Here is a 25,205-nt window from a genome sequence, read left to right as displayed (position 1 = left end):
CAGCCCCCACACCGGCCTTCGGGAGATTGCGGCCCCCGGCCCGCTCTCCCCAGCGCAGGTATCTCACCTGGGTCAGGCGAGGGTCACGCCAAGCCGGCTTCACACTGCGGAAGGGAGCTCCTCCGCGCTTTTATCCCACCGGCCAATCGCACAGCGACTCACACCGATTGACAAGCGCCACAGACCAACCACTTGTGCGTATGGGCGGGACTAAGCAAGCCAGAGTCCAGAAGCCCGCGCTAACGGTTGCTAGGGACGCACCGGACAACCCCTCCCCCCCGCCCCCCCACCCACGGCGCTTCGGAGGAGTCAAAGGAATAATGGGCGCCTCCGCCCCCGGGCCGGTCAGCTGCGGTTTCCTCCAGTCTCGGGATCAAAATGGGTAAGTAGCGCACAGCTCGCCTCTTGGAGGCCTCTTTCTGAAGGCGGAGGACGCGGGGCGGCTCGCTCATGGGCTGGGCGGCTCCGCAGGGTAGACGAAGCCTGCAGCGTCCGCACTGGGCTGGGAACGGTTTGCAAGGGGAGCGCGGCTGGCGCCCCGGAGCCGGCCAGCTGGCTGGCGGCCCCACCAGCGCAAGTGCCCCGCACCTGCCCGCCTGCTCTCAGCATCAAGAGAAGGCGGCATTTCGCATGGGTAAAATCCGCGCCTGGACGCCGGGAGAATGTTGTTGCTCTTGCCGTTCGGCCCATTGTATAGACGCAGCCAGCGAGGCTCGCAAAGGTCAGGGATGCACGTAGGACTGGCCCGCACCTTGCAGCCACGGAAAGATCCGCCTGGCCCGCGGCCCCTCCACGCCTCCGAGGTCGAGACAGTGACAGAAGTCAACTCTCGAGCCCAGGGCGTCTCTCCACTCTGCTTAGACGTCCACTCCGTCTGCCTGAAACTACGGCCGCACGGTGCGTCCCGCTTCGACTCCCTCTGCTTTCCTTCTCAGCTTCTCGCCTCCAGACTGTTCCGGCGCCGCTGCCTGAAATTACCTGCCCCGGGGGAGGCGCGGCGCGCGGCGCGCAGCCTCATGACGGAACTACAACTCCCATGAGGCGCTGGGCAAACGCAGGCGCGCCGCGGCCGAACTCGCCGCGCCGGAATCCTATTGGCTGGGCCGACTCTGAGGCAGGAGCCCTGATTGGTTGATGGGTCTGAGGCCACAGATTCCGGAAAAGGGGAAGAGCAGCAAACATGGCGGCGGAACGCGGCGCGGGGCAGCAACAGTCGCAGGAGATGATGGAGGGTGAGCGGCCCCTGCGGGCGGCGGCCCAAGGGCCGGGCGGGCGGGGGGAGCTGCGGGCCGGAACTGCTCCGTGCCTGAGAGAAACCCCACGTCCCGCCTCCGGCCGCCGCCGCGCGGCCCCCTGACAGCTGACAGCCAGACCCGGGGGAGCGGGGGAGGCTCTGGACCTCGGGGGAGCCCCGGCCTGGGGGCGGCAGCGGCCGGGAAGGACTCAGAGCTAGGGGTAGAGCGGCGGCGCGAGGCCAGGCCGGGGGTGGGGCTGAATGGGACGCGGTGGCTCCATTCAGTCCAGTTGGAGCCTCGCCCCGAGCCTCTGAGATTGACAGGCGGGGGAGCCTCCTCGGTCAGCTGACGAGGAAACTGAGGCTCTGGGCGCTGGGATCTACCAGAGTCTGCTCCTTGGTTCGCGTGGTGAGGGTGGAGAAGGGTCTTCTCTTGAAATCAAAAGGACTGTTGGCGAAGGGGTAGCAAGGAACCAGAAGATTTAGTTACACAAGGTGATACCTGTTTTCAAAGCTGTCATAGTTCCAGAAAGTCTAAATTCAACTTTCTTTCTCCTCATTCATTTTGTTCAAAACAAAACAAAACAAAACAAATACATATATGTATATGTTATACGTACACATGTATTTATATGTAATTTTCTACATATCTGTAGGTACAGTCATACATGCATGTGCAGTATGTGTATAAACATACGTGCACACACCCACCAACAGGGGAATCAGTTGTGTCATCAAGTGCTTAAGCGCTCTTGGGTCCCATGGTTTGGTGAGGGGTACAGCCCTCCCAGAAGAGCAGTCACTGCCTCATGTGAAAGTGGTAGGGAGGAGGAATGTGGAGCTGGGGAAGGAGGACGGGTGCAGAAGAAAGGGCTGACATGTTTGGGAGTGGTGAGAGCTGCACAAGCAGGACCAGCTCTGAGCTGCAGCCTGAAGAATAACTCGAAGGCAACGAGGTTGGGGATAAGGTGAGGGAAAAGAGCAAGAATCACTCAAGATGAAGAAAGCTGTGGTCAAAGGGTGTGGAGGAGAGTTTGACCAAATCGTATGTGGTGGGGATGGGGGCGGTGGTGTTAAGGATCTTGGACCTCATACCCTTAGAGTCTTTTTAAGTAAGAAGTGCCTCTTCATATCCTCCCACTCCCTCTTCAGCTGTTTCCATGTCTTGGTAAATGACAAATATAAAAGCCCGGCTTTTCTCTCTGTCCCACTCCCACCCATGTCCTATTAGTCAAGGAGCTCTGACTTTTACTTTTAAAAATAATCTCCAAATCATCGATGTGTCCTCCATTCCCATTGCCAGTACCTTAACTCAGACCTTCGCCATCTCTAGGCTAGATTCATTGTCCCTGCTCCCCAGCCCATCGTCCCTAGTACACCAAAGTCATTTTCTTACATTCTGATCCACTGTCCCATGTTCCAGACCCTCTCTGCCGCCCTCAGGCTTCACTTTGGCCAACCTTCATTAGCTAAGCCTCTCCTAACCTCACACCACTCCTCCTCTTCCTGGGGTTTTTGCACCAGATTGTCATGCAATAAGAACTTTCTCTCCCTGAGCCTGGACCACCAAGTGACCTGTGCCTAGTGGTGACTAATTTGTTAAATATCTACTGCATGTCATGCATGTACTAACTGCTCTTGTGCCTTTTCTAATTTAACCCTGACAGCAACTCGCTGAGGTATAGGTTCTGTACTAGCTCCCTTCCACAGACTAGGAGATTGAGGCTTTCAAATGGAAATGATTTGCCAAACCTGCATCTCTAGCAGCAAGATGCAAACTCAGGAAGAGCATTCCAGAAATACTTTTGGACTCAAAGATCAGATTTGGATTTTAGAATTAGATCAGACTCTCTGGCAATGGAGAATAGGTTAAACAAGGCAAGACAAGTTGCAGAGAGATGAGTTAGGAGGCAGGGCAGGAGCACAGGCCACAGCTAACAAATAACTGAGCTACCATCGTTGCGGGGGTAGGGAAGAAGAGATGGATTTGGAGGGTTTGGAGCTGGGTTTTATGAGGACTTGTTTTATACAGCAATCCTTTCTTGGGTTTTACTTTGCTAGGCTAAGCAGGAAGTACAAAGCTGAAATTGAACTTTTTCCCTCAAAGAGCACATCTCTTTGTAGATAAACCATAGTCAGGAAAGAGACTATTTTCAGTATGGTTGATAATTCCAAGTAATGTGTTAGTGCCTCATGTTTTCCCGACAGACTTCCAAAAGAGATCATGAGTAAAGTTATAAAAAAGAAAAATGATTTGACAACCTTACCAAAGAATTTTTGCCTGACACATTTAATTGCCTTATTCTTTAATTCAAAAAATATTTATGAACCTTTAAAAGCCTTGAGTTGCTAACATTCTGTCCAGTGTCCAGTGTGAAAGCTCATTTCACACCAGTGAGCTTTCTGTGGACAGTCGGCACTACTGGCTGTATTCTCCTCTTCCTTAGTGATCCTCCCTGCCCACAATCTGATTTGAGTTAGTCTTGATTTGTTTCAGAACGTGGGCCTGTGAACTTGGCTGGTTTTCTTAGCCAGATGAGTAGTAGAGCGTGGATGGAGGTATGTGGCAGAAGAGTCACAGTGGTGGTCACCCAGCCTGAAAGTGAAAGGCACTCAGGAGGTGCTTCACTACCTGGTTCCATTAGTGGATTTAATCACAAGTGATCCAAGGCTTTCAGAACACTGGGCAATTCTTCACAAGCTCCTTGAGGGCAGAAGTAGTGTGTTCCTCACCTAAGTATCCATGTAGGCTCCACACTCTGCTCCCCATTCTCCCTGCGGCCGTATGCCTCAAGTGGTGCTGGGACATGGGCGACGCTCAAATTGTTATTGAACTGGATTCAACAAACATGTTTAAATGAAGTCCTTTTGACTTACAACTGGGTGTTTATTATATGTTCCTTAAAGTCCCATAAATTGGATGTGAATTCTCATTGACTTGTGTGGGTTCAGTTGACAGGCGGGTTGAGTCCGAGGAATCCGGCGATGAAGAAGGGAAGAAACACAGCGATGGCATCGTGGCAGACCTCAGTGAACAGAGCCTGAAGGATGGGGAGGAGCGGGGGGAGGAGGACCCAGAAGGTACCAGGCCCAGCTCCCTTGGGGGACATCCGCTTTTGGGGGGATGTGGGCTGTGCTGCATATGGTCTGTCCCTGGGTGTGGGTGATGTGTGGTCTGGGGAAGGACTGCCGTGCTCCTTAGGGGCCCTCAGTGGGCCAGGGCAGGTGGATGTGCTCTCTGAGGTGCTCCCTCAGCAGGCTGACTCATTGACAGCATTTGCAAAAAGTATGTGGTTTTTTTCCAGTTCCACTGAAGGCAAATCCTAGCACGGATATTGGTACTAGCATGCCATCTGAGACAGAACCACGACATTGTTGGCCGGGTGTGGTGGCTCATGCCTGTAATCCCAGCACCTTGGGAGGCTGAGGTGGGCAGATCACGAGGTCAGGAGATCGAGCCCATCCTGGCCAACATGGTGAAAACCCGTCTCTACAAAAAATACAAAAATTAGCCGGGCGTGGCGGCGCATGCCTGTAATCCCAGCTACTCAGGTAATTGAGGCAGGAGAATTGCTTGAACCCAGGAGGCGGAGGTCGCAGTGAGCCAAGAACACACCACTGCACTCTGGCCTGGGTGACAGCGAGAGACTTCGTCTCAAAAAAAAAACAGAACCGCAACATTGTTTTATTAACCATATGTTTAGGAAGCCAGATTTGAAATAAGCGTTATGGTTGACTGCTATGTTTCTGTGTCCTACCATAGCAATAGAAACCTTTAATCTCTTGAGAGAAATTATTTCTGAGTCTTGCCTTACCATTTTTATAGGCCTGAGGATTGACTTCTAAAGTGCCTAGATGTGGCCGGGCATTGTGGCTCCCGCCTGTAATCCCAGCACTTTGGGAGGCCAAGGCGGTTGGATCACTTGAGGTCAGGAGTTCAAGACCAGCCTGGCCAATATGGTGAAACCCTGTCCCTACTAAAAATACAAAAAAAAAAGAAAAAAGAAAAATTAGCCAGGCATGGTGGTGTGCACCTGTAGTCCCAGCTACTTGGGAGGCTGAGACAGGAGAATTGCTTGAACCCGGGAGGCAGAGGTTGCAGTGAGTTGAGATCACACCACTGCACTCCAGCCCAGGTGACAGAACGAGATTCCATCTCAAAAAAAAAAAGCAAGTTTCTGAACAGTATGCGTGCATGTATGTACTTTTACCTGCTAAAGAAAGAAAACACATCAAACGGGCTGAGTCTGTCCAAACAGCAGGTTTAAGAAGGATCTATACATTTTGCATTTTCTAGATTTGTATACAATGTATGAATAATCATGCATCCTTTATAAAAATAAAATAAATTTATAAAGAAACAAACCTAATTTTTAAAATAACATTGTGCTCTCTGTGCCAGCAAAGATGTTTGGTAACTATGGCAACCTACTTTTAAGGCAAAAGGAGATTACCACAAAAGTACCAGTTACATTTACTTTGGAACTTCGGAGCTGATATTCTGGAAGTGATGTGGGTGGAATAAAGTGCATGGGAGAGAGAGATGGAAGCTTCCGTTATCGCCTGACTTAGTCACCAACAGTGGAGCGGTAGGAGCCCCCGCTGTCCTCAGATGGGTGCTGCTGAGACGTCGGGTGTATATGGAAGACTTGAGAGTTGGCAGAGCAAGTCCTGTGTGCTTTCTTTCCCTGGGTCACTAGCACAGGCTAGTGATGTTGTCCTCATGTTCTGTAAGTACCCAGATGTGGTAATGTGTTACAGATGAGGAGAAAGACTCTCTGCAGCTTGTCCAAGGGCACACGGCTACAAGGCAGACCAGCTGGCCTGGCCTGGAAAAATCCAAGTTTTTTTCTTTGAGATGATTAGCTGATTATGAGTTTTCTGGGTATGCATTTCTAGCCCTTAGAGAAGCCAAGACTTGCTCCTACCTGTGTTTGTTTAAGTCTTAAATTCAATTAAAACAAATTTAATCATGTCAACTGTTACCTTCTACCTATTTTCCCTAAATTATTTTTAAAATATAATGAATCTATAATACACTCAGAAGGGCATTGTAGGCTGGAAAGCTTGTTTCAGAGGTTAGCTGACATTTAGAGTGGTGAGCGGCCAGCCATGCTGGATGTATTACAAACAAGACCCCTTAAAGCCATGTGACCACGTGTCCTGAGGAGCCTGGCACAGCTGGTTTCTGCCTGCCGGCCCGCCATAACTGTGCCCTTCTGCTCTCAAAGGGTCCTGGTTTGGACCACGTGACCTGGGCACCCTGCCTTAATTGTAGTGCCTCTTCCAGTGCAACTTCCTGAGCTTATGAACTTGACACTGTCTTTTGGGGTGATTTGTATCTATCTCTTGGTTTTGCCCAGTTCCTTTTATTTAATTCTTAGGTTGGTTGGTATGCTGTACAGTTGTGGATAAACTATAGTAAACTTTTTTAACTAACCACAGTTGATGGTTATAGAAAAGGCACAGTGGAAAAACTGAAGTGAATGCAGCCATGTGGGATCATTACTTTGTGAAGCTGGTCTGATGTCAAGTGCTCCTCTCAGAGGCCTCCAGGTGAGGTGAGGAGCCAGCCCTTGGCATGTGGTTCAGGGCTGTGTGAGCTCACTCCACTGCAGAAACAAGTGCACGTTTGCTCTAGGAAGAGCCACAGTAAGAGCGCTGACAGCCCTGTAAGGTAGTGACAGTGACAATCCGTTTACAGGAGAAAGAGCATCCTATGGGTATAATTGACAGAATCCAGACTGGGAGAAGCACTACAAGACAAGCTTGTTTTCCTACAACAGAAAACTGCAAGGGGAAAAAAGAAGTTTAAGAAAAATGCTGGGCTGGGTGCAGTGTCTCGTGCCTATAATCCTAGCACTTTGGGAGGCCAAGGTGGGAGGTTCACTTGAGGCTCGGAGTTCCAGACCAGCCTGGGCAACATAGCGAGACCCTGACTGTACAAAACATGGTTTTAAAAAATTCGCCGGGCAAGGTGGCTCACACCTGTAGTTGCAGCTTCCTGGGAGCCCAAGACAAGGATCACTTGAGCCCACAAGTTCAAGGCTGCAGTGAGCTATGATCACACCACTGTACTCCAGCCTGAGCAGCAGAGATCCTGTCTCTTAAAAAAAAAAAAAATTTTTTTTAAATTTTTAAAAAGAGAAATACCATCTAGTCACAATATACAGCCTTATTTGGATCATAATGCAAGTGAACTAAGGGAAGAAATGTTAAGACAGTTGAGGAAATGCGAACACTGACAATCTTTGGTGATACTGAGGAATTACTGTTAATTTTTTTAAGTGTTTTAAGGGGTGAGTGTGCGTGTTTGTGTGTCTGCATGAGTCTGTATACCACTGATGTGCATGTGTGTGTCTGTGTAGTGTGCATACGTGCCTATGTCTTTGTGCATACGTGTGTGTGTGCATCTGTGTGTGTCTTAGTCCTTTTCAGCACATATGCTGAAGTAGGTTCCAATGAAATGAAATGAGGAAGTGCTTAATAGGGAGTCTGTCGCCTCAGCAGGGAGAGCAGCTCTCTCTGCCTCCTCCGCACAGAGGAGGCCGGCTTTGGGGTGGAGAGTCCTCGTGAAATCCAATGGGCTTCTCTGCTGGAGTGAGTTCATCAGTCTCCCCATTGAGAAGTGTGTTTAAATTATTCAGTGAACCTCTTTGATCCTATCTGTTGAACTATGTTTTGTTTTGTTTTGCTCTTTGCAGAGGGAAGTGTTTGTAGATGCTGGGCCACCTTCCAAAGCACTAAAAGGCCCATCCTAGAGCATCTGATGTGCCCAGCACGATCTAGATTCTAATGGCCTGGTTTATTGCCACAACCAAACGGAGAAAAGCTACGTAGGAGGCAGGCTGCTGCCAGTTCTGCGGCTCTGGGAGTCACGGAAAGGCAGTAGTGGTGCCCTGCTCACCTGCACTCAGCTACTTCCTCCCCTCCTTCCTACTAACAGCTTCAAAACACTTTTCCCTTCTCAGGAAGTTCAGAGGCACAGATGGATGTTTGGAGACCTTTGCCAATATCTGAATTCAGGGAATTCAGGATGCTTAAAACATCACTATTGTTGGAGCAGGGTTCAACCTTGCCACATTTTCCAGGTCCTCAGCAAACCTTCCCATTGGTTCCTCCTCAGGATTTGAGCTGGATCTGGGCACCAAACAGCCCCAGACCTCGGCCAGAAGCAGCTCTTCACCAATGCCTCCTGTTAATGGGGTTCTGAACAAACCTCTTTTTCTAATTTTTTTCAGAAGAACATGAGCTGCCTGTGGACATGGAAACCATCAACCTGGACAGAGATGCAGAGGTAATGCCGCCTGCTCAGCCCAGCCTTGGGCGTGGTGATGGACCGCCCTGTCAGGTTATCTTGTATGAGATTAGTAAGTTACTTCCCTAAAGAGGTTGCCTAAGCCTCCCTTGGTTGGATCAGAGTCCTGTGTTCATGTTGTTTTTCTTACCAGTGATTGTTATCCCCATGTCTATTTGGTCCTTGAGGATTGTGTGGCAGATGGGATGCCTTTGACTCATACATTCTCTGGGTCTGATGATTACATTATACGTGAGGGTCCCAACAGCTGCAGGCTGTGTATGACTGGCCTGGCCGCTGGGCCTCCTAAGCCCACAGCGTGTCTCTGAAGGTGATGGGATGGGGTGCATATCCTCAGAGCCTGAGCTTATGTTTTGTGCATACAGGATCTAGGGAATGAGAAAAAGATGTCATGTACCAATCATTTTAAGGGCCAGTTTTACATAAAACTAAGTCATCACTAAACCAAAGAGCCCCCGCAGCACACCTTGTCACCGACATCTGTCTGCTGCAGACCCACCTGGCACTGCCTCCCCCGCTGCTGCCCACTCCCAGGCCTCCTCTGATGGCTCTTCTTCTAGGACACAGGTCTCCCGCCGCTTTGCTATAGCCGAGTATAGATTTCCGCTTTGTTTCAGGATGTTGATCTGAATCACTGTCGCATTGGGAAGATTGAAGGATTTGAGGTACTGAAGAAAGTGAAGGTGAGAGGGACTTTTATGAGGGGACTGTGACCCATATCACCCACAGGATGTGGATAAGTCCAGAATCGAGCGATCAGTCCTAAGCTGTGGTCTTTGGCCCAGCCTGTGGGAGGCGTGGCTGCCTCCGCCCTGTAGCAGGCCTTTACTGGGAGAAGAGCAAGTGTGAGACAGCAGCCAAGGGACTTGAGGCACAGCCCTGGGGCTGGCTCTCCTGAGCTCAGGCGGCCAGTGACCTGTGACTCTGGCCTGCCTCCGTTCTGTGCCTGTGTTCAATTGGGCACTCAGTGAATTTTATGGTCCTCCGTGCATCTCATTTGAATTTGTTTCTCAAAATTGAGCCCACCATAGGTTTTTATGTTCTGCCAGGAAGTGGCAAACACCCATACCCCAGGCCAACGCCTCCCTCCTCAACTAGGCCTGCTTGGTGGGGGGCCTGCCTCCCGCCTCCTTTTGGGTTCCTGCCCCCTTTTGGGTTCCTGCCCATCCTCAGGTGTGTTGAGGAATTCTAGCTTAGTGCCCTTGCCCACCTGCCTCTCAGAGGTCAGCACCTTTCTGGGAAACAGCAGGAGAATGAAGACACGTCCTTCCACCAGAAAGGCCTGTCCTGTGTCCTCCAGGACCAGCTGAGGCCTTCTCGTGGCCTCCCCCGTGCCTGTGTCAATTGTCCTTTTCCCATCCCCCAGACTCTCTGCCTCCGCCAAAATTTAATTAAATGCATTGAGAATCTGGAGGAGCTACAGAGTCTTCGAGAGCTGGATCTTTACGACAACCAGATCAAGAAGATTGAGAATCTGGAGGCGCTAACAGAGCTGGAGTGAGTCATGAGACCCACAGGAGAACAGCATGGTGGGGAGGCCACTGGGTGGGGGGTGTCCAGTCTCTCCAGAGCCAACCTCCTGCTGGCTCTTAGCCCTTGAGAGGCTGCCTCTGCCACAGGGTCCTGCCCTGCATCTGAATCCCAAGTCTCTGCCTGCTATGTTCAGGGCTCCAGGAGGCCACACTGGCTTCATGCATGTCTTCGGCTTCCTGGACAATCCTGGCTTGCAAAGTAAACCTTTGATGGGAAGGCTGCATTGGGGACTTCTGGAAAAGCCTCCATTCAGGGGATACTGAGATTGGTAGAGGGGAAAGTTAATCCAGAATTTCCTCTTGCCTTTTGAATACCCTTTTTTTAAATTTAAAAAAAAAAAAAAAGTGACATTTCTAATTTAAGGAGTCAGGTCCTACACCAGGTGCAGTGGTGCATACCTGTAATCTCAGTGCTTTGGGAGGTCAAATTGGGAGGATCACTTGAGCCCAGAAGTTCAAGATAGCCTGGGCAACATAACAAGACCCTGTCTACAAAAATTAAAATTAAAAAAGAAGGAGCCAGGTCCTAGTTGTAACTTTACCTGGATTTCTGTCCTTTGTTGCTTATTCATTTTTGCTTGTTTTGTTTCTAATTCGGTACTTCTCAGGCCCCTTCTGTGTGCAGAGCCTGGTGCAAGGTCCTGTCATGGTCACAGGTGTGAATGAAACAGTTTCTGCCTCAAATACCATGCTGGGAGCCAGGGCATCAGGAGCCTGTAGGCTGCCTCTGGCTTGCTCCGGGCTCCTGGGCAGCCTCCAAATCCTTCATGACAGCATCAGTGTGAGCCAGGCGGCAGCAGGGGCACAGACCGCACCCCCTGCCCCACCCCACCCCGCCCCGCCCCACAGTGACTGCAGACCCCTAATGGGGAGGCTACCTTTAGGGTGGTTGAATTGTGAGTTCTCTGCAACCTATGCTCATGTAATTTTTTTTAAAAACTGTTCTGGTTGTTCTCAGGATTCTAGATATTTCTTTTAATCTGCTGAGAAACATCGAAGGGGTTGACAAGTTGACACGACTGAAAAAACTCTTCTTGGTCAACAATAAAATCAGTAAAATTGAGAACTTAAGCAACTTACATCAACTACAGATGCTAGAGCTGGGATCTAACCGCATCCGGGTAGGTGCAGACAGCCCTGACTAGTATATTCAGGGAGAGGCAGCTGGCAGGTTGTGTGCGGACTCAGTGGGTGTATGTAGAATGCATAGTGAGTATGCATTTCTTACGATGCTGTGATTTTTTTCGTGAACAAGGAAATTTTTTTTTTTTAAGAAAAAATGCTAACGAAGTCAGTATCAGTAAGTCCTGAGTGGTCTAGCCTTTCTTCTGCACATAGATTTCAGTTGCTCGTCATCCAAATCATGACCCTAAATCACACCGTTCCCAGTTACGTTCTGCCTGAGATGAACCAGCCGACCTGAATGCCTTGTTCTTGGACTTACTCGTGGTAATCTTCTCTGGCATGTGCTTCTTTGAGATGAACGTTTCCCAAGCCCAGCAAAGTGGTCACTTGAAGTGCACTGATGTACATACCAGGGGCTTTAGAAAGCCTCTTGATGCTGACACACTCCCAAAGGCAGTGTTGAGTTGGGCCTTCCTCCCTGGATGGCTTAATACTCCTGGGACACAGTCCCCCGCAGGATTAGATCTGTTCTCAGGATCCATTTGACCTTGAAAACGTGGGACAGAATGGAAATAAAAGACTTGGGAAAAGTGATCTGGTGTTCCACAGAAGCAGGATCAAGTCTTCACCAGCTGACTCATAACCACCGTCATGTGCTGGATGGGAGTGCAGGAGGGCGTCCCGGGAGGACTGACAGTGAAGGTGGATCTGCCAGGCAGAGAGTGGGGAGGGTTCCCGTGGGCAGGGAGGAGGACTTCTGTCAGCCAGAAGAGCATTCAAGCCCCCTGCCTGGCTCCTAATCAGGATCATGGCACAGAGCCTGTGCTTCCCCCGGCCTTGCTTAGTGGCTTTGGCAGGTGTTTCTGAGCACATTCGACCCTGCCCCATGTTCAAAATGCCCCTCTGTTTGGCTTCTGAAAGTATTACAGCATGCTATGTCTGTCTTGGGCCCTTGAGAGCTTGGACAGGATACAAACCAAGGGAGGGTGGTTTTGGCAAGTCTCTTGACAGTTATTGTTAGAGATCTCATGGCCACAAATAGCAAAGCAGCACATTTAAAACTAGAGAGCAGCCCAGATGTCCGCACTTTACCAAGTGTCTGACTGTGAAACTTTCTAGGGGAACGGTGGCTCATCACAAATTAATGCAGACTACAGCCGGTGAGGATGCCCCCCCCCACCAAGTCCTGCAGTGGTGTGTGGATTAGCATATCATCTTCCATCCTGGAGTCCCCTCCTGGTTAGCAAGCACCTCATCTGGTTCTTTTGTGTCTGCTGAAATATTTAAAGAATGACTTGTTCTGAGAGAGAGTGAACTGACAGAGGAGGGAAACTGAAGTCCAATCAATAAACAGTCATTAAACATCCTGTTGTAGGCAAGTCACCATGGGGAGATCAGACGGCAGCATGGTCATTGCCTCTGGAGGTTTATGGTTGAATAGAGGAGCACATGATCACAGCAAGGAAGAGTGCTGTAGGCGGGTGTGGAAACTGGGCAAGAGGGGCAGAGTGCTGTGGTGTGAGGGCCCCCCAGGAATCCTAAGTGAGGGTCGCAGGATTTCAAAGACTTAAGGTCAGAGTGCCCCATACCTCACTTCTGTAGAGACTGAGGCTCTTCAGAGGACCTTTTTTTTTTCTGAGACGGAGTCTCGTGCTGTTGCCCAGGCTGGAGTGCAGTGGCTCAATCTTGGCTCACTGCAAGCTCCGCCTCTCAGGTTCACGCCGTTCTCCTGCCTCAGCCTCCCGAGTAGCTGGAACTACAGGCACCCGCCGCCATGTCCAGCTAATTTTTTTGTATTTTTAGTAGAGACGGGATTTCACTGTGTTAGCCAGGATGGTCTCAATCTCCTGACCTTGTGATCTGCCCGCCTTAGCCTCCCAAAGTGCTGGGATTACAGGTGTGAGCCACCACGCCCAGCGGGAGGACATTTTAATGTGTCAGCTCACAAGTTTAGAACTGGAAGGGACTTGGGAATCTGCTGGTCCCTGGGTTCTGAGACTGTTCCTCAGCACCCCAGAAAATCTGAGGGTTGGAAGTGAGCTCAAGACAGTCTTGGACTCGCCACTCTTGTATTCTGCCTTCAAGTAGGATTTCCACTGGAAGTCTTAGCAGATACATCACTAGCCCCACATCACAGAACTGAAGCCCTGACAGCTCTGCCCCAGTCCAGTCACCTGCTGGCTGCCTGGCACAGCCTGTCAACTGCAGTACTCATTGCTGTTCTGTCTTTTCCACAGGCAATTGAAAATATTGACACCTTAACCAACCTGGAGAGTTTGTTTTTGGGGAAAAACAAAATTACTAAACTTCAGAACCTGGATGCGCTCACCAACCTGACAGTCCTCAGTATGCAGGTACAGAGCTTCCTGAGCCGCCCGTCCCTGCAAGCCCTGGCAGGGCCAGTGCTGCTGAACACAACCTTAGTTTTTATCCTTCACAATTGGCACTTTGTTTCACTCTTAGTAAACAATTGAAACATTAGATGTCACAGACTTTATACATACTTGTGCTAAGCAAAAACTTGATTCTCTTTTTTATTTATTTATTTCACTTTTTTAGAGCCAGGGTCTTTATCTGTCACTCAGGCTGCAACGCAGTGGTGCTATCATAGCTCACTGCAGCCTCCAACTCCTGGGCTCAAGCCAATCTCCCACCTCAGCCTGCCAAGTTGGTAGGACTACAGGCGTGCACCAGCACCTTCAGCTAATATTTTGTTGAGGGGGTGGGGCATGGAAGAGATGGGGTCTCACTGTGTTGCCTAGGCTGGTCTTGAAGTCTTGACCTCAAGTAATCTTCCTGCCTTGGCCACCCAAAATGCTGGGTTTATAAGCATGAGCCACCACTCCTGGCCTTTTTTTTTTGTTTCTTCTGGAGACAAGGTCTCACTCTCTCATCCAGGCAGGAGTGCACTGACAGTACATTCATAGCTCACTATAACCTCACACTCCTGGGCTCAAGTAATCCTCCCTTCTCAGCCTGCCAAGTAGCTGGGACTGCAGGTACATACCACCATGCCTGGCTAATTTTTGTATTTTATGTAGAGAAGCGGTTTCCGCATGTTGCCCAGGGTGGTCTTGAACTCCAGCGAACCTCCTGCCTTGGCCTCCCCAAAAATTTCATTCTTAAGTGCCATGTTTTTGATTTTTTCCACCCGCTGCCCCAGTAGCAGTCCTAGATGGTTTTTAGCCAAAGGGGACTTCTTCAGAAGGTGGAGCTTATTCTAAATTCTAAAGTGTTTGGCTCAATAGTAGAAGCAATTCCTTCCATTGCACAGAGAATATCAGCCCTGTTAGATTTCTGCATTTGGGAGTTGGTAAGCACTTGAGTGTGCCTAGGCTCCTGTTTACCTTTTGTGTTGGAAGCAGATTAGCAGCATTAGACCCTTGAAGTGAGCTGGAACAGAGTGCTCTGGGGACAAGGCCCAGTGTGGTTAGTTGTGGTTAGTTGATCCCGTTGACTGACACTGAGGGGCATGTGAAAACCACTGTTAACCCTTGGTGAAGCAGAAGTTTGTCAGGCTTCTTTTTTTTTTTTTTTGAGACGGAGTCTCGCTCTGTCACCCGGGCTGGAGTGCAGTGGCCGGATCTCAGCTCACTGCAAGCTCCGCCTCCCGGGTTTACGCCATTCTCCTGCCTCAGCCTCCCAAATAGCTGGGACTACAGGCGCCCGCCACCTTGCCCGGCTAGTTTTTTGTATTTTTTAGTAGAGACGGGGTTTCACTGTGTTAGCCAGGATGGTCTTGATCTCCTGACCTTGTGATCCGCCCGTCTCGGCCTCCCAAAGTGCTGGGATTACAGGCTTGAGCCACCGCGCCCGGCCCAGGCTCAAAATTTTGATCCTCTTTTTCTCTCTACATGAGTCCCATTCTAGCATGTTTGTTTTGTTTTGTTTTTTGAGATAGAGTCTCACTCTGTCGCCCAGGCTGGAGTTCAGTGGCACGATGTTGGCTCACTGCAAGCTCCACCTCCCGGGTTCACACCATTCTCCTGCCTCAGCCTCCCGAGTAGCTGGGACTACAGGCACCCGCCAGCACACCTGGCTGATTTTTTGTATTTTTAGTAGAGACAGGATTTCACCATGTTAGCCAGGATGGTCTCGATCACCTGACCTCGTGATACCGCCCACCTTGGCCTCCCAAAGTGCTGGATTTACAGGCATGAGCCACCGCGCCCGGCCCCATTCTAGCATGTTTTAAGTGAAATGCTCTATTCTTAGAATTCTTCAAGATAACACAAATCCTCATTTCCTAAAAGCCGTTTAATTTTGTACCCTCTGTATTGTTCTGACAGCTGTGTGCTCTCCCTCTTGCAGAGCAACCGGCTGACCAAGATCGAGGGTCTGCAGAACCTGGTGAACCTGCGGGAGCTGTACCTTAGCCACAATGGCATCGAGGTCATCGAGGGCCTGGAGAACAATGTAAGACACCCACTGTCTGTCTGGGGCTGTGTGGGCGGTGGGCACCAGGTGGGCAGGCACCTGGCCAGCCAGCACACACTGGCCTCTTGGGCCAGTGTCAGGAAGATGCCCTGCCTCTGGAGGTTTATCGGAAAGACCTTCCCATCCTAAAAACTAAGGGACCCCTCCTCACACTGAAAAGTGCAGGAGCTGTGTGTGCCTGTCGGCCCTCTGCCCTGAGTGTGCCTTGAAGGGCTGACGCTTTATGTGGAATTTCAGCACAGGCTTCCATAGGCTCCCTCAGTGGGGCAGCATCCACTGCACACCCACCGTCACTGTAGGCATTTTGCAGGATTTGAAAAAAACAAACCCAACCTGCTCATAAAGGGCCCTGTACGAGCGTGACTGGCACTCCTCTAGGCCACTGACCTTCTGCCCATGGCCCCACTGGCCTCAGCTCCTACTTTCCAGCCCACAGAGAGCACAGGACCACCTCTCAGTCCCAGCCCCCTCCTCCTCTTACAGTATGAACAGCTTCCTCCTCCCCCATTCCGCACTGCCTGCTGTCTACAGCTGTCCATGCTCCTCCCAGCCTCCCCGGCCCTTCTCACTCAGGTGCAGGAGAGCCTCACATACTGAGTGGAAGTGTGCTCACAGAGCCCCCACTCTCCTCAGCTGCCTGCAGCTCACCCTGCTCTGCCCCAGTGCAGTGTTCAAGACAAATAAAAGACTTTCTCATTCAATTTTACTTGTATTTTTCTGTTTTGTCAAATTGCCATCAAATATAACCAGATTGGTCTGTAAACATAGTGTTTCAATCTCATTAGGCCTTTGTGCCTCAACCCCAGGGCCTAGTTGGCGTCAGTAAATTTCACCAACACCTGCATAAAATTTTGGAAAAATTCAAATTTGCCTGTGGAAAGTTTAGTCGCCTTCCTTTGACTTTGCACTGAAATTAAAAGTTTATAAAACTAGCATGCAAACCAAGTGTTCACCTCTGTGGTTTAGAGACATGCCTGCAGTAGAATGGCACTGAGGACTGTGTGGCAGGGGCTGGGGTTGGGGCTGGGCGGGGTGCGCAGCAGGGAGCCCATGCTCAAGGGAGCCCTGGTGCCCTCCTGCACCCTGGCCTCCTCGAGCCGAGGCCCCGCAGTCTCCTGTGATCTTGGTTAAACACCAGATTATTCTTGGGCCTTTGAAACAACAGAAAAAAAAAAAAATTGTTGTATTAAAGGTAATTACATTATTGTAATCTTCATCATGATCAAATGTAACAGTCTTTCCTCTGCCATTTTTTTCAACTAAAGATCAGACAAATATTGTCTCCTAAGTTTTGTTTCTTAATTTATCTGGGATTTATTTTTATGGTGGGAAATAAAGCAAATGTAGTTTTGTCCCAGATGGGAATTTAGATGATGCCCCCACCCCAGGGTCTCACGACTCCTGTCTTGTTCTGCAGTGTCTCCTCCAGCTCGGGGCTCTCCCGTTGGTCTAGAATATGTTTGCAGTGGTCCCTGACAGGTGTAGTTTCTGTGGCGTTGCATCATGCCCTTTGGTGTGCCTGTTCTCCTCGCCCTGTTCCATTCTTTTTTTCTATTTCTTAAGCAGTTCTTACTAGTTTTCTTTGGATGAGCTTTCACAACATTGTCCAACTCCCCTAGAAAAACATAAAATAGTGTTGAGTGCGTACCTGGATCCCTGAGCTCAGAGGTGAGGGACCGGTTCTGACAGCCGGAGCCCACCACCAACTCTGCCCCTCGTGCTGAGCCTTGGTACTTGGACCTCACGAGGCTCAAATCCTGCGTGTGTTCCAGGCCACTTTCATTTTGCCAGTTTCTGGGCTTGCATACCAGATGACCATGAGCATCTCAGAACGGTGCAGAGTGTAGGGGAGAGCTGCCGTCTGTGCTAGAGAGGCCTGTTCCAGCCCCACCGCCAGGCGGTGTGTTGTTGGACTGCCCACAGTCGCGTCTTCTGCAACATTTTCCTGCAGTCCTTTTGCTCTGAACCCGCCCCACTGAGCTCCTCCCTCGCACACTGTGGAGCCTGACACTCGGTGAGCAGACCTGACCAGGGCACCAAGATGGGTGGTTTGAAGCCACCTCCTAGGTGGCATGCCACGCATAGCCTGCTGGAGAGTGCTGTCAGACGTGACACGCACAGCTGGTGTGCTGGGTGCCAAGGCAGCAAGGCTGGCACAGCCAGAGAAGCTCCCAGGCCACAGCCATAGTGCTTTCGAATTGGGCAAGCTACTGGCTGGGTACGTTTCAGGGGAGATGGGGGGAGGAGTGTCTGCTTTTGAGACATTTTTTAACTTTCCCTTAAAACTTGGAAGGCTTTGGAATGGGAATACCAAAAATGCGGTAGAAAACCAAGGAAGGGACTAGGAGGGAGCAGAGCGTGAGGGCAGAGAAGGGAATGAACTTTGTCAGAGGTTCTCGGACAGCTTGTAAACATTTTCCTTTTGATGAAAAACAAAAGTATTTTCCAGGCTTAGATAATGTATATTGGAAAGTGAGTAACTGATGTGCATTTTCAGAGTAAAAGATCCTAAAAACACACTCTTGTCTCCCGGTGGGGGCACACACCCTGCAGCAGGTGCTCAGCAGGCCCAGCACCCAGTCCTCAGCACGGGTCCTTTCTCTGCACTCATGCTCCTGGCAGCCTCTTCCGAGACAAGAGTTTAGGCTTGGGATCCGAGAGTCCTGCATCTCCCACTGCTACTATGCACCTGGGCAGATTCTTAGCCCCACTGAGCCCCAAGTTCCTCATCCCTAAATGAAGGGAGGAACTTTGTTTTGAAGATTACTTGGTTGTACATTTCCTTGTGATGAGCACTAAGTAAATATAACTACAATTGTCAGCCTTTCTTCAGAGTGTCAGGGGGTTACTTGGTTCTTCCTGGGACCATCAGTCTCACTAGGGGCCTCAGTGGACAGGGATCTGGGAGCACTGGGCTTGGAGTCTGACACGGTCTCAAATCCCAGCGATCAGGAGAGCTCAAGGAGGTAGCTGGGCAGGCTCTGATGGAAACACTGTCCCAGGGAGGGCTGCAGGAAGCAGGCAGGTCTCGTCACCCTCCATAGCATGCCCTTATCCTGTGAGGGCAGAGAGAGTAGTATACCTGCAGCCCTAAGGTCAGCACTTGACACTGCCTGTGTGGTCATGCAAATCACTGTTGATCAGAGGTAATCCAGGAAACATTTTATTTCCTTTTAGAACAAACTCACGATGTTGGACATTGCATCAAATAGAATCAAAAAGATTGAAAATATCAGCCATCTAACAGAGCTGCAAGAGTTCTGGGTAAGTTTAGTATACGCTGGGGTTGATGACACTTTGACTAAACTGGCCTCACTGATTAAAATGTCGTATGAGTGAATACGAGAATCTCCTGTAAGCCTTCCTGCTGAGTGACTCCGTCCCGCCCTGAGGTTGGGGTGGGCGCCTTTGTAGACTTGTGTTGGGTGTTGTCTGTGCTCCTCAGAGCATGAGCCACAGATCAGCAGCCTTGACATAGCTTGTAAGAAATGCAAAATCCTGGGCCCACCATAGCCCCGATGCAAACTGAGTCAAAATCTTTGCTTTACAAGACTCCAGGTGATTGCAGTACACACAGAGGTTGGAGAAGCCCTGATCTAGGTATGGGTAGAACCTAAAATTGTCGTTTGACCAGATGGTTTCCAAACCTCAGCAGAGAGGCAGACACATTCCCTGCAGCTATATTCCAGCACAACAAAAGGAAATGTTGGATGGGTTTCTGCAGTTAGTCATCTTGGAATTTGCCTTGTATTTGTCTCGTCACAGGTATGGTTTCAGGAGTAGTAGTGTGGTGTCAGCAGGAAGAGAAACAGAATATAATAAGTTTTTGCACTTCCTCTAAAGGGGTTGGGAAATGATCCCCGAGTTGAAGTCTTCAGTGTTAGGATTCCCTTGGAGAATTCTAAGGCTTATTGCCTTTCCCCTAGCATGTGGCCCCTGCAGAGATTATGGCACAGGTGTCACCCTGTGATGCTATGAATGTAGTAGTGTCCTCAGATACATTCAGTCTAATCCAGGATTCGTGCAGAGTGTAAGGCATCATTCTTCCTTGTCTCCCCTCTAGCTGTGCTGCTGACCCTGCTTATGTCCTGTGCGTTCTCCCTTCCCCATCTTAAAAGGTCATCCAAGTTTCCCTAGAACACAGGTGGCCTGCTGCAAATGTTCCTTGCCCCTTGTTGGTGGCACTGGGTCTTGAGTAGTGTCGTGATGTGATACCAGAGCATGTCTGGGAAGATGCGAGCCAGAATTTGGCAGGTGATAAAGATGTCCCAGGCCAGGGGGAGCCTCAGTGAGTCCAGGTGGGTCTCTGTGCAGCCCACCCTTGAAGGAAGGTGTGGCTGGTGGGAGGCTGGTTGGATCAGTGCATAGGGAGCTGGCAAAGAAGCCAGGGTACCACACAAAGAAGCCAAACAACAGGAATAAGGAGTCCAGAGACAGAGCACCTAGGTAATAGGGAAAGGGCACCTGGCAAAAAAATTAGGGGGGAGGTTTGGCAAACGAACTGATCTGGAAGCAATGTTCCTGAAGCTTCTGGTTCCTTCTGCATGCCCTGCCGAGGAACAGAGCATGGGGCACACAGTACTGAGACCACAGGTGGGGCCAACCTGGGCACCACAGCTAGCAGGGAGGCAGGCAGGCTGGTGATCAATCACTAGGGGCCAGATAGTGCCTGACCCTGTAACACAGAAGAATCCTGTTCCTTAGACCACCAAAAATAGTAAAAAAAAAAAAAAAAAAAAAATAGCCAGAATTTGCACGGCGCTTTATAGTGTCCATACCTCTTTGCATTCTGATCCAATTATCACAGCAATCATGTGGATAAGATCATATTACCCCTTTTTACAGATAAAGAATTGCATTCCAGGAAGGAAAGCTGCAAACCAGGAACTCTCAAACTCAGTTCCATGCTCATATCACATTTGAGATGCACGTCATTAGTCTCTAAGGCAGAAACAGAAAACCAGTCTTAAAGTTTCTGCAACCCAAATACTATGTTTGTTGATTTTTCTGCCTACTTGTTCCGATTACTGAGAGGAGAATGTTGAAACCTTCCAATCATAATTGGCAGTGGATCCATTTCTCCTTTCAGTTCTATCAGTTTTTGTTTCTTGTATTTTGAAAGTCTCTTTTCAGGTGCATACATATTTAGGATTGAGGATTTCTTGATCAATTGATCCATTTATCATGTGAAATGTTCTTCTTTATTGCTGTCCTCTTTCTCCTTGTCCTGTAAGTATATCTTGTCTGTTATTAACATAGCCACTTCATCTGTCTTATGATTAGCGCTCTCATGGAATCTTTCTCCATCCATTTACTCTTAACCTGTGCCTTTATAATTAAAATGTGTTTTCTGTAGAAAGTATATAACTAGGTCTTGCTTTCTTGTCCAGTCTGACAATCTCTGCCTTTAAGTGGTGTGTTTAGACTGCTTACATTTAATATAATTACATTTAATTACATTTTGTGTAATGGTTGAGTTTAAGTCTATCATCTTAGTATTTGTTTTTTATTTGTCTCATCTATTCTTTGTTTACTCTTTCCTGCCTACTTTTTGGAGTGAGATTTTTTTTAAAAATTTTTGGCAGTCTATTTTAACTATATTATTGGCTTATTTGCTATACCTCTGTACTAGTGTTTTCTTGTTGATTGTTTGGAGGGAGGGTTGTTTTAGTGATTAGAATTTAAAAATGGATTTTTAATTTATCACCATCTGTATATTTTACATTTGAGTATCTTATGATCCCCATGATACCTTATCTTTTAAAGAAATTTAAAAATGGCCAGGCACAGTGGCTCATGCCTGTAATTCTAGCACTTTGGGAGGCCAAGGTGGGTGGATCACCTGAGATCAGGAGTTTGAGACCAGCCTGGCCAACATGGTCTATCTCGACTAAAAATATAAAACTTAGCTGGGCACGGTGGCACATGCTGTAGTCCCAGCTACTCAGAGGCTGAGGCAGGACCATCACTTGAACCCAGGAAGTGGAGATTGCAGTGAGCCAAGATCACGCCACTGCACTCCAGCCTGGGCAAAAAAGTGAAACTCCGTCTCAAAAAAAAAAGAAATTTAAAAACAAGAAAATTCACTTATTTTACCATTTCTGGCATTGTTGATTCTTTTGTGTGGGTCTCAGTTTCCACTTGGTATTTCCCTTCCACCTGAAGAATTCTGTTTTTTTGTCATTGTGTATTCTGCAGTAAACCAATCCTTCAGCTTTTATTTGTTTGAAAAATCTATTTAATTTGCCTGCATTTTTGAAGTTTAACATTATGGATACACAATTCTAGCTTGACAGGTTTTTTTTTTTTCCTTTTTAAGCACATTAAATACTTTGTTCCTTCATCCTCTGGTTTGCATTATTTCTCCTTTATAAAATTTTTATTCTTTTAAAAATAATTTTTAAAAATAAATAGAGATGGGGCCGGACGTGGTGGCTCGTGCCTGTAATCCCAACACTTTGGAAGGCTGAGGCAGGTGGATCACCTTAGGTCAGGAGTTTGAGACCAACCTGACTAACATGACGAAATCCTGTCTCAACTAAAAATACAAAAATTAGCTGGGTGTGGTGGAAGGTGCCTGTAGTCCCAGCTACGGGGTAGGCTGAGACAGGAGAATCGCTTGAATCCAGGAGGCAGAGGTTGCCGTGAGCCAGGATCATGCCACTGTAGTCCAGCCTGGGCAACAGAGCAATACTCTGTCTCAAAAAAAAAAAAAAAAGGGCGGGATCTTGCCATGTTGCCCAGGCTGGTCTCGAACTCCTGGGCTCAGACAGTCCTCCTGCCTCAGCCTCTTAAAGGGCTGAGAGTACAGTTGTGATCTACCACACACGGCCGTGGTTTGCATTATTTCTAACAAGTCAGCAGTCATTTTTATCATCTTTTTTCTTCTGGCTGCTTTTTAAATGGTCTTTTTAAATCATTCTTGTTTTGTTTTTTGCAACTTGAATAGAATATGCCATGGTGTAGTTTATCGTCTTTGATGTGTTAGGGTTCACTGGATCTGTGAATTTATGGTTTTCATCAAATGTGGAAAGCTTCTGGAAATTATTTTCTCTGAAACTGTTTCTGCCCCTGTTCCCCGACCCCAATTTCTCTCTGAAAACCCAGTTATGCATGTTCCTCTGGTGCTAGGGAGGCCTTGAGGCCATTTCCTCCACCAGTTCCACCCCTTGGGCTTTCATCTTGCAGTGCTTGTTTGTATAATTTCTGTTGTTAAATCTTCTAGATCATGATCTTTTCATCTGTAGTATCCTATCTGCTGTTAAGCCCATGTCATGAATTTTTTATTTCAGATGTTGTATTTTTCTCAACTCTAAAAGAACATTTCGCTGGTTTTTTTGGGGGAGGGGGGTAGATTATTTTTCACTCTTCATTAGATTTGTGTTTTCCTTTAAGTCCTTCCTTCTTCACGTCTTGTAATTTTTTATTAGATCCTGGGCTTTATGGTGTTCAATTGTTGAACATCAAATTTATGTTGTTTTCCTTCAAAACATATTGGACTTTTTCTGACAGGCAGTTAAGTTAACAGCTTGATCCTTTTGAGGCTTGTTTTTAAAGCTTTATTAGAGTACATCTAAATAGTCTACCCCGTAAGATTAATCTAGCGCTGTTTTGAAGCTGTGGCCCTCCTGGGATCTCTGGTGAAAATCCTGTGTATTTAAGTTCTCTCCACTGTGGTTGGTGGGAACACAAACATGGACCTGCTGTGGGTGAGCTCTGGGCATTTGGCAGCTCGGGGCTCCCTAGTCGTTCTCCCACCAGCCTTTAGCTTTTCACACTGCCTAGCACAGCTTCATCTTCAGTCCAGGATCCAAGAGGATACCATGTGGATTTCTGGAGGCTTTTTCCCTACATAGCTCACTCCTATCTATACATTCCAGCTCCTTTGCCTCCCCAAACTACAATCACCATCTCAACTCTGTGTGGCCACCAAGCTCTGCTTGGGTTCCGCCTCCTTGTGGTCCTGAAAGTTCCTCCAGGCAGAAGGCCAGGATGATCACACCGCCCACCTCATTTGTTTCCTGTCTCTCAAGAATCAATGTTCTGTGTTGCCTGTTGTCCAATGTATAAAAACAGTTATTTCATATATTCTATCCTATTTTCCTATTTTCTTTTTTTTTTTTTTTTTGAGATGGAGTCTCGCTCTGTCCCCCAGGCTGGAGTGCAATAGCACTATCTCACTGCAAGCTCCACCTCCCAGGTTCACTACCTCAGTCTCCTGACTAGCTGGGACTACAGGCGCCCGCCACCATGCCCAGCTAATTTTTTGTGTATTTTAATAGAGACGGGGTTTCGCTGTGTTAGCCAGGACAGTCTCGATCTCCTGACCTCATGATCTGCCTGCCTCGGCCTCCCAAAGTGCTGGGATTACAGGCGTGAGCCACTGTGCCCGGCCTATTCTATCCTATTTTCTAGTAGCTTGTGACAAAGGCAGGAGCCCAGCACCAGCTATTATATCATGGCTTGAAACAGAAGTCCTACTTATTTATTTTACTTTTGTCTGTCTCCCACACTGTAGAATATAAACCTCATAAGGGCAGGGAAATTTGTGTTTGGTTTACTTTGTTTTCCCTCCCAATTTCTTTATTGTGGTAAAACATGCATAAAATAAAACTTACCAACTTAACCATGTTTAAGTGTACAGTAAGTGGTATTTAGCACATTCATAATGGTGCACAGCCATCACCACCATCCATCTCCAGGACTCTTTTCATCTTATAAAACTGAAACTCTGTACCCATTAAAAAATAACTCCCTATTTTCCCCTTCCCAGACCTTGACAATGACTGTTCTACTTTCTGTCTCTATAAATTTGATTACAAACCTCATATCACTGGAATCATGCAGTATTTACTTTTGTGACTGGCTTACTTCACTCAGCATATTGACCTGAAGATTCATCCATTCTGTAGCCTGTGTCAGAATTGCCTTTCTTTTTAAGGCCAAATAATATTCTGCTGTATGAATATTGTTTTGTTCACTTTTATCTCACCAGCATCTGGAATAGTGCCTGATACACTTTTTTTTTGAGACAGGGTCTCATTCTGTCACCCAAGCTAGAGTGCAGTAACATGATCATGGCTCACTGAAGCCTTGACCTCCTGAGTTCAAGTGATTCTCCCACCTCAGCCTCCCGAGTAGCTGGGACTGCAGGTGTGCACCATTAAACCTGGCTACATTTGTGGGGTTTTTTTTTTTTTTTGAAACGGAGTTTTGCTCTTGTCACCCAGGCTGCAGTGCAATGGCGCAATCTCACAGCAACCTCTGCTTCCCATGTTCAAATGATTATCCTGCCTCAGCCTCCTGACTAGCTGGAATTACAGGTGCACGCCACCACACCTGGCTAATTTTTATATTTTTAGCAGAGACAAGGTTTCACTATGGTGGCCAGGCTGGTCTCAAACTCCTGACCTCAGGTAATCGGCCCACCTCGGCCTCCCAAAGTGCTGGGATGACAGGAGTGAGCCACCACGTCCAGACCATTTTTAAATTTTTTGTAGAGACAAGGTCTCACTGTGGTGTCCAAGCTGGTCTCAAACTCCTGAGCTCAAACAATCCT

The 25,205-nt window shown here is 48.4% G+C and overlaps 2 protein-coding genes across 12 annotated transcripts in view; one reads left to right on the top strand and one right to left on the bottom strand.

The window, feature by feature from the left end:
- Positions 1-158, bottom strand: part of PASK (PAS domain containing serine/threonine kinase) — a 51,056-nt gene extending 50,898 nt beyond the window's left edge. For 3 of the 4 annotated variants that reach the window (XM_011929551.1, XM_011929552.1, XM_011929553.1), the window contains exon 1: positions 68-158. The gene's annotated coding sequence lies outside the window, so the exon portion shown is untranslated. The remainder of the gene's footprint in view (positions 1-67) is intronic. The other variant, XM_011929555.1, reaches the window with a different exon arrangement.
- A 70-nt stretch (positions 159-228) lies between these two features.
- The window catches only part of PPP1R7 (protein phosphatase 1, regulatory subunit 7), a 35,639-nt gene continuing 10,662 nt past the window's right edge, over positions 229-25,205 (top strand). Inside the window, exons 1-10 of one of the 8 annotated variants that reach the window (XM_011929559.1) lie at positions 294-1,232; positions 4,187-4,315; positions 8,476-8,531; positions 9,170-9,235; positions 9,919-10,049; positions 11,043-11,205; positions 13,447-13,563; positions 15,521-15,625; positions 18,824-18,910; positions 23,929-24,000. In XM_011929559.1, the coding sequence (XP_011784949.1) occupies positions 1,181-1,232; positions 4,187-4,315; positions 8,476-8,531; positions 9,170-9,235; positions 9,919-10,049; positions 11,043-11,205; positions 13,447-13,563; positions 15,521-15,625; positions 18,824-18,910; positions 23,929-23,973 (951 nt within the window). In that variant the 5' untranslated portion in view covers positions 294-1,180 and the 3' untranslated portion in view covers positions 23,974-24,000. Of the gene's footprint in view, positions 1,233-4,186; positions 4,316-8,475; positions 8,532-9,169; positions 9,236-9,918; positions 10,050-11,042; positions 11,206-13,446; positions 13,564-15,520; positions 15,626-16,219; positions 16,348-18,823; positions 18,911-23,928; positions 24,001-25,205 lie in introns of those variants that run through there. The other 7 variants (XM_011929557.1, XM_011929556.1, XM_011929561.1 and 4 more) reach the window with 7 other exon arrangements.

The sequence above is a fragment of the Colobus angolensis genome, unplaced genomic scaffold (genome assembly GCF_000951035.1).
Source record: "Colobus angolensis palliatus isolate OR3802 unplaced genomic scaffold, Cang.pa_1.0 Scaffold82, whole genome shotgun sequence".
NCBI lineage: Eukaryota > Metazoa > Chordata > Mammalia > Primates > Cercopithecidae > Colobus > Colobus angolensis.
This window is presented reverse-complemented; position numbering and strand designations above follow the sequence as displayed.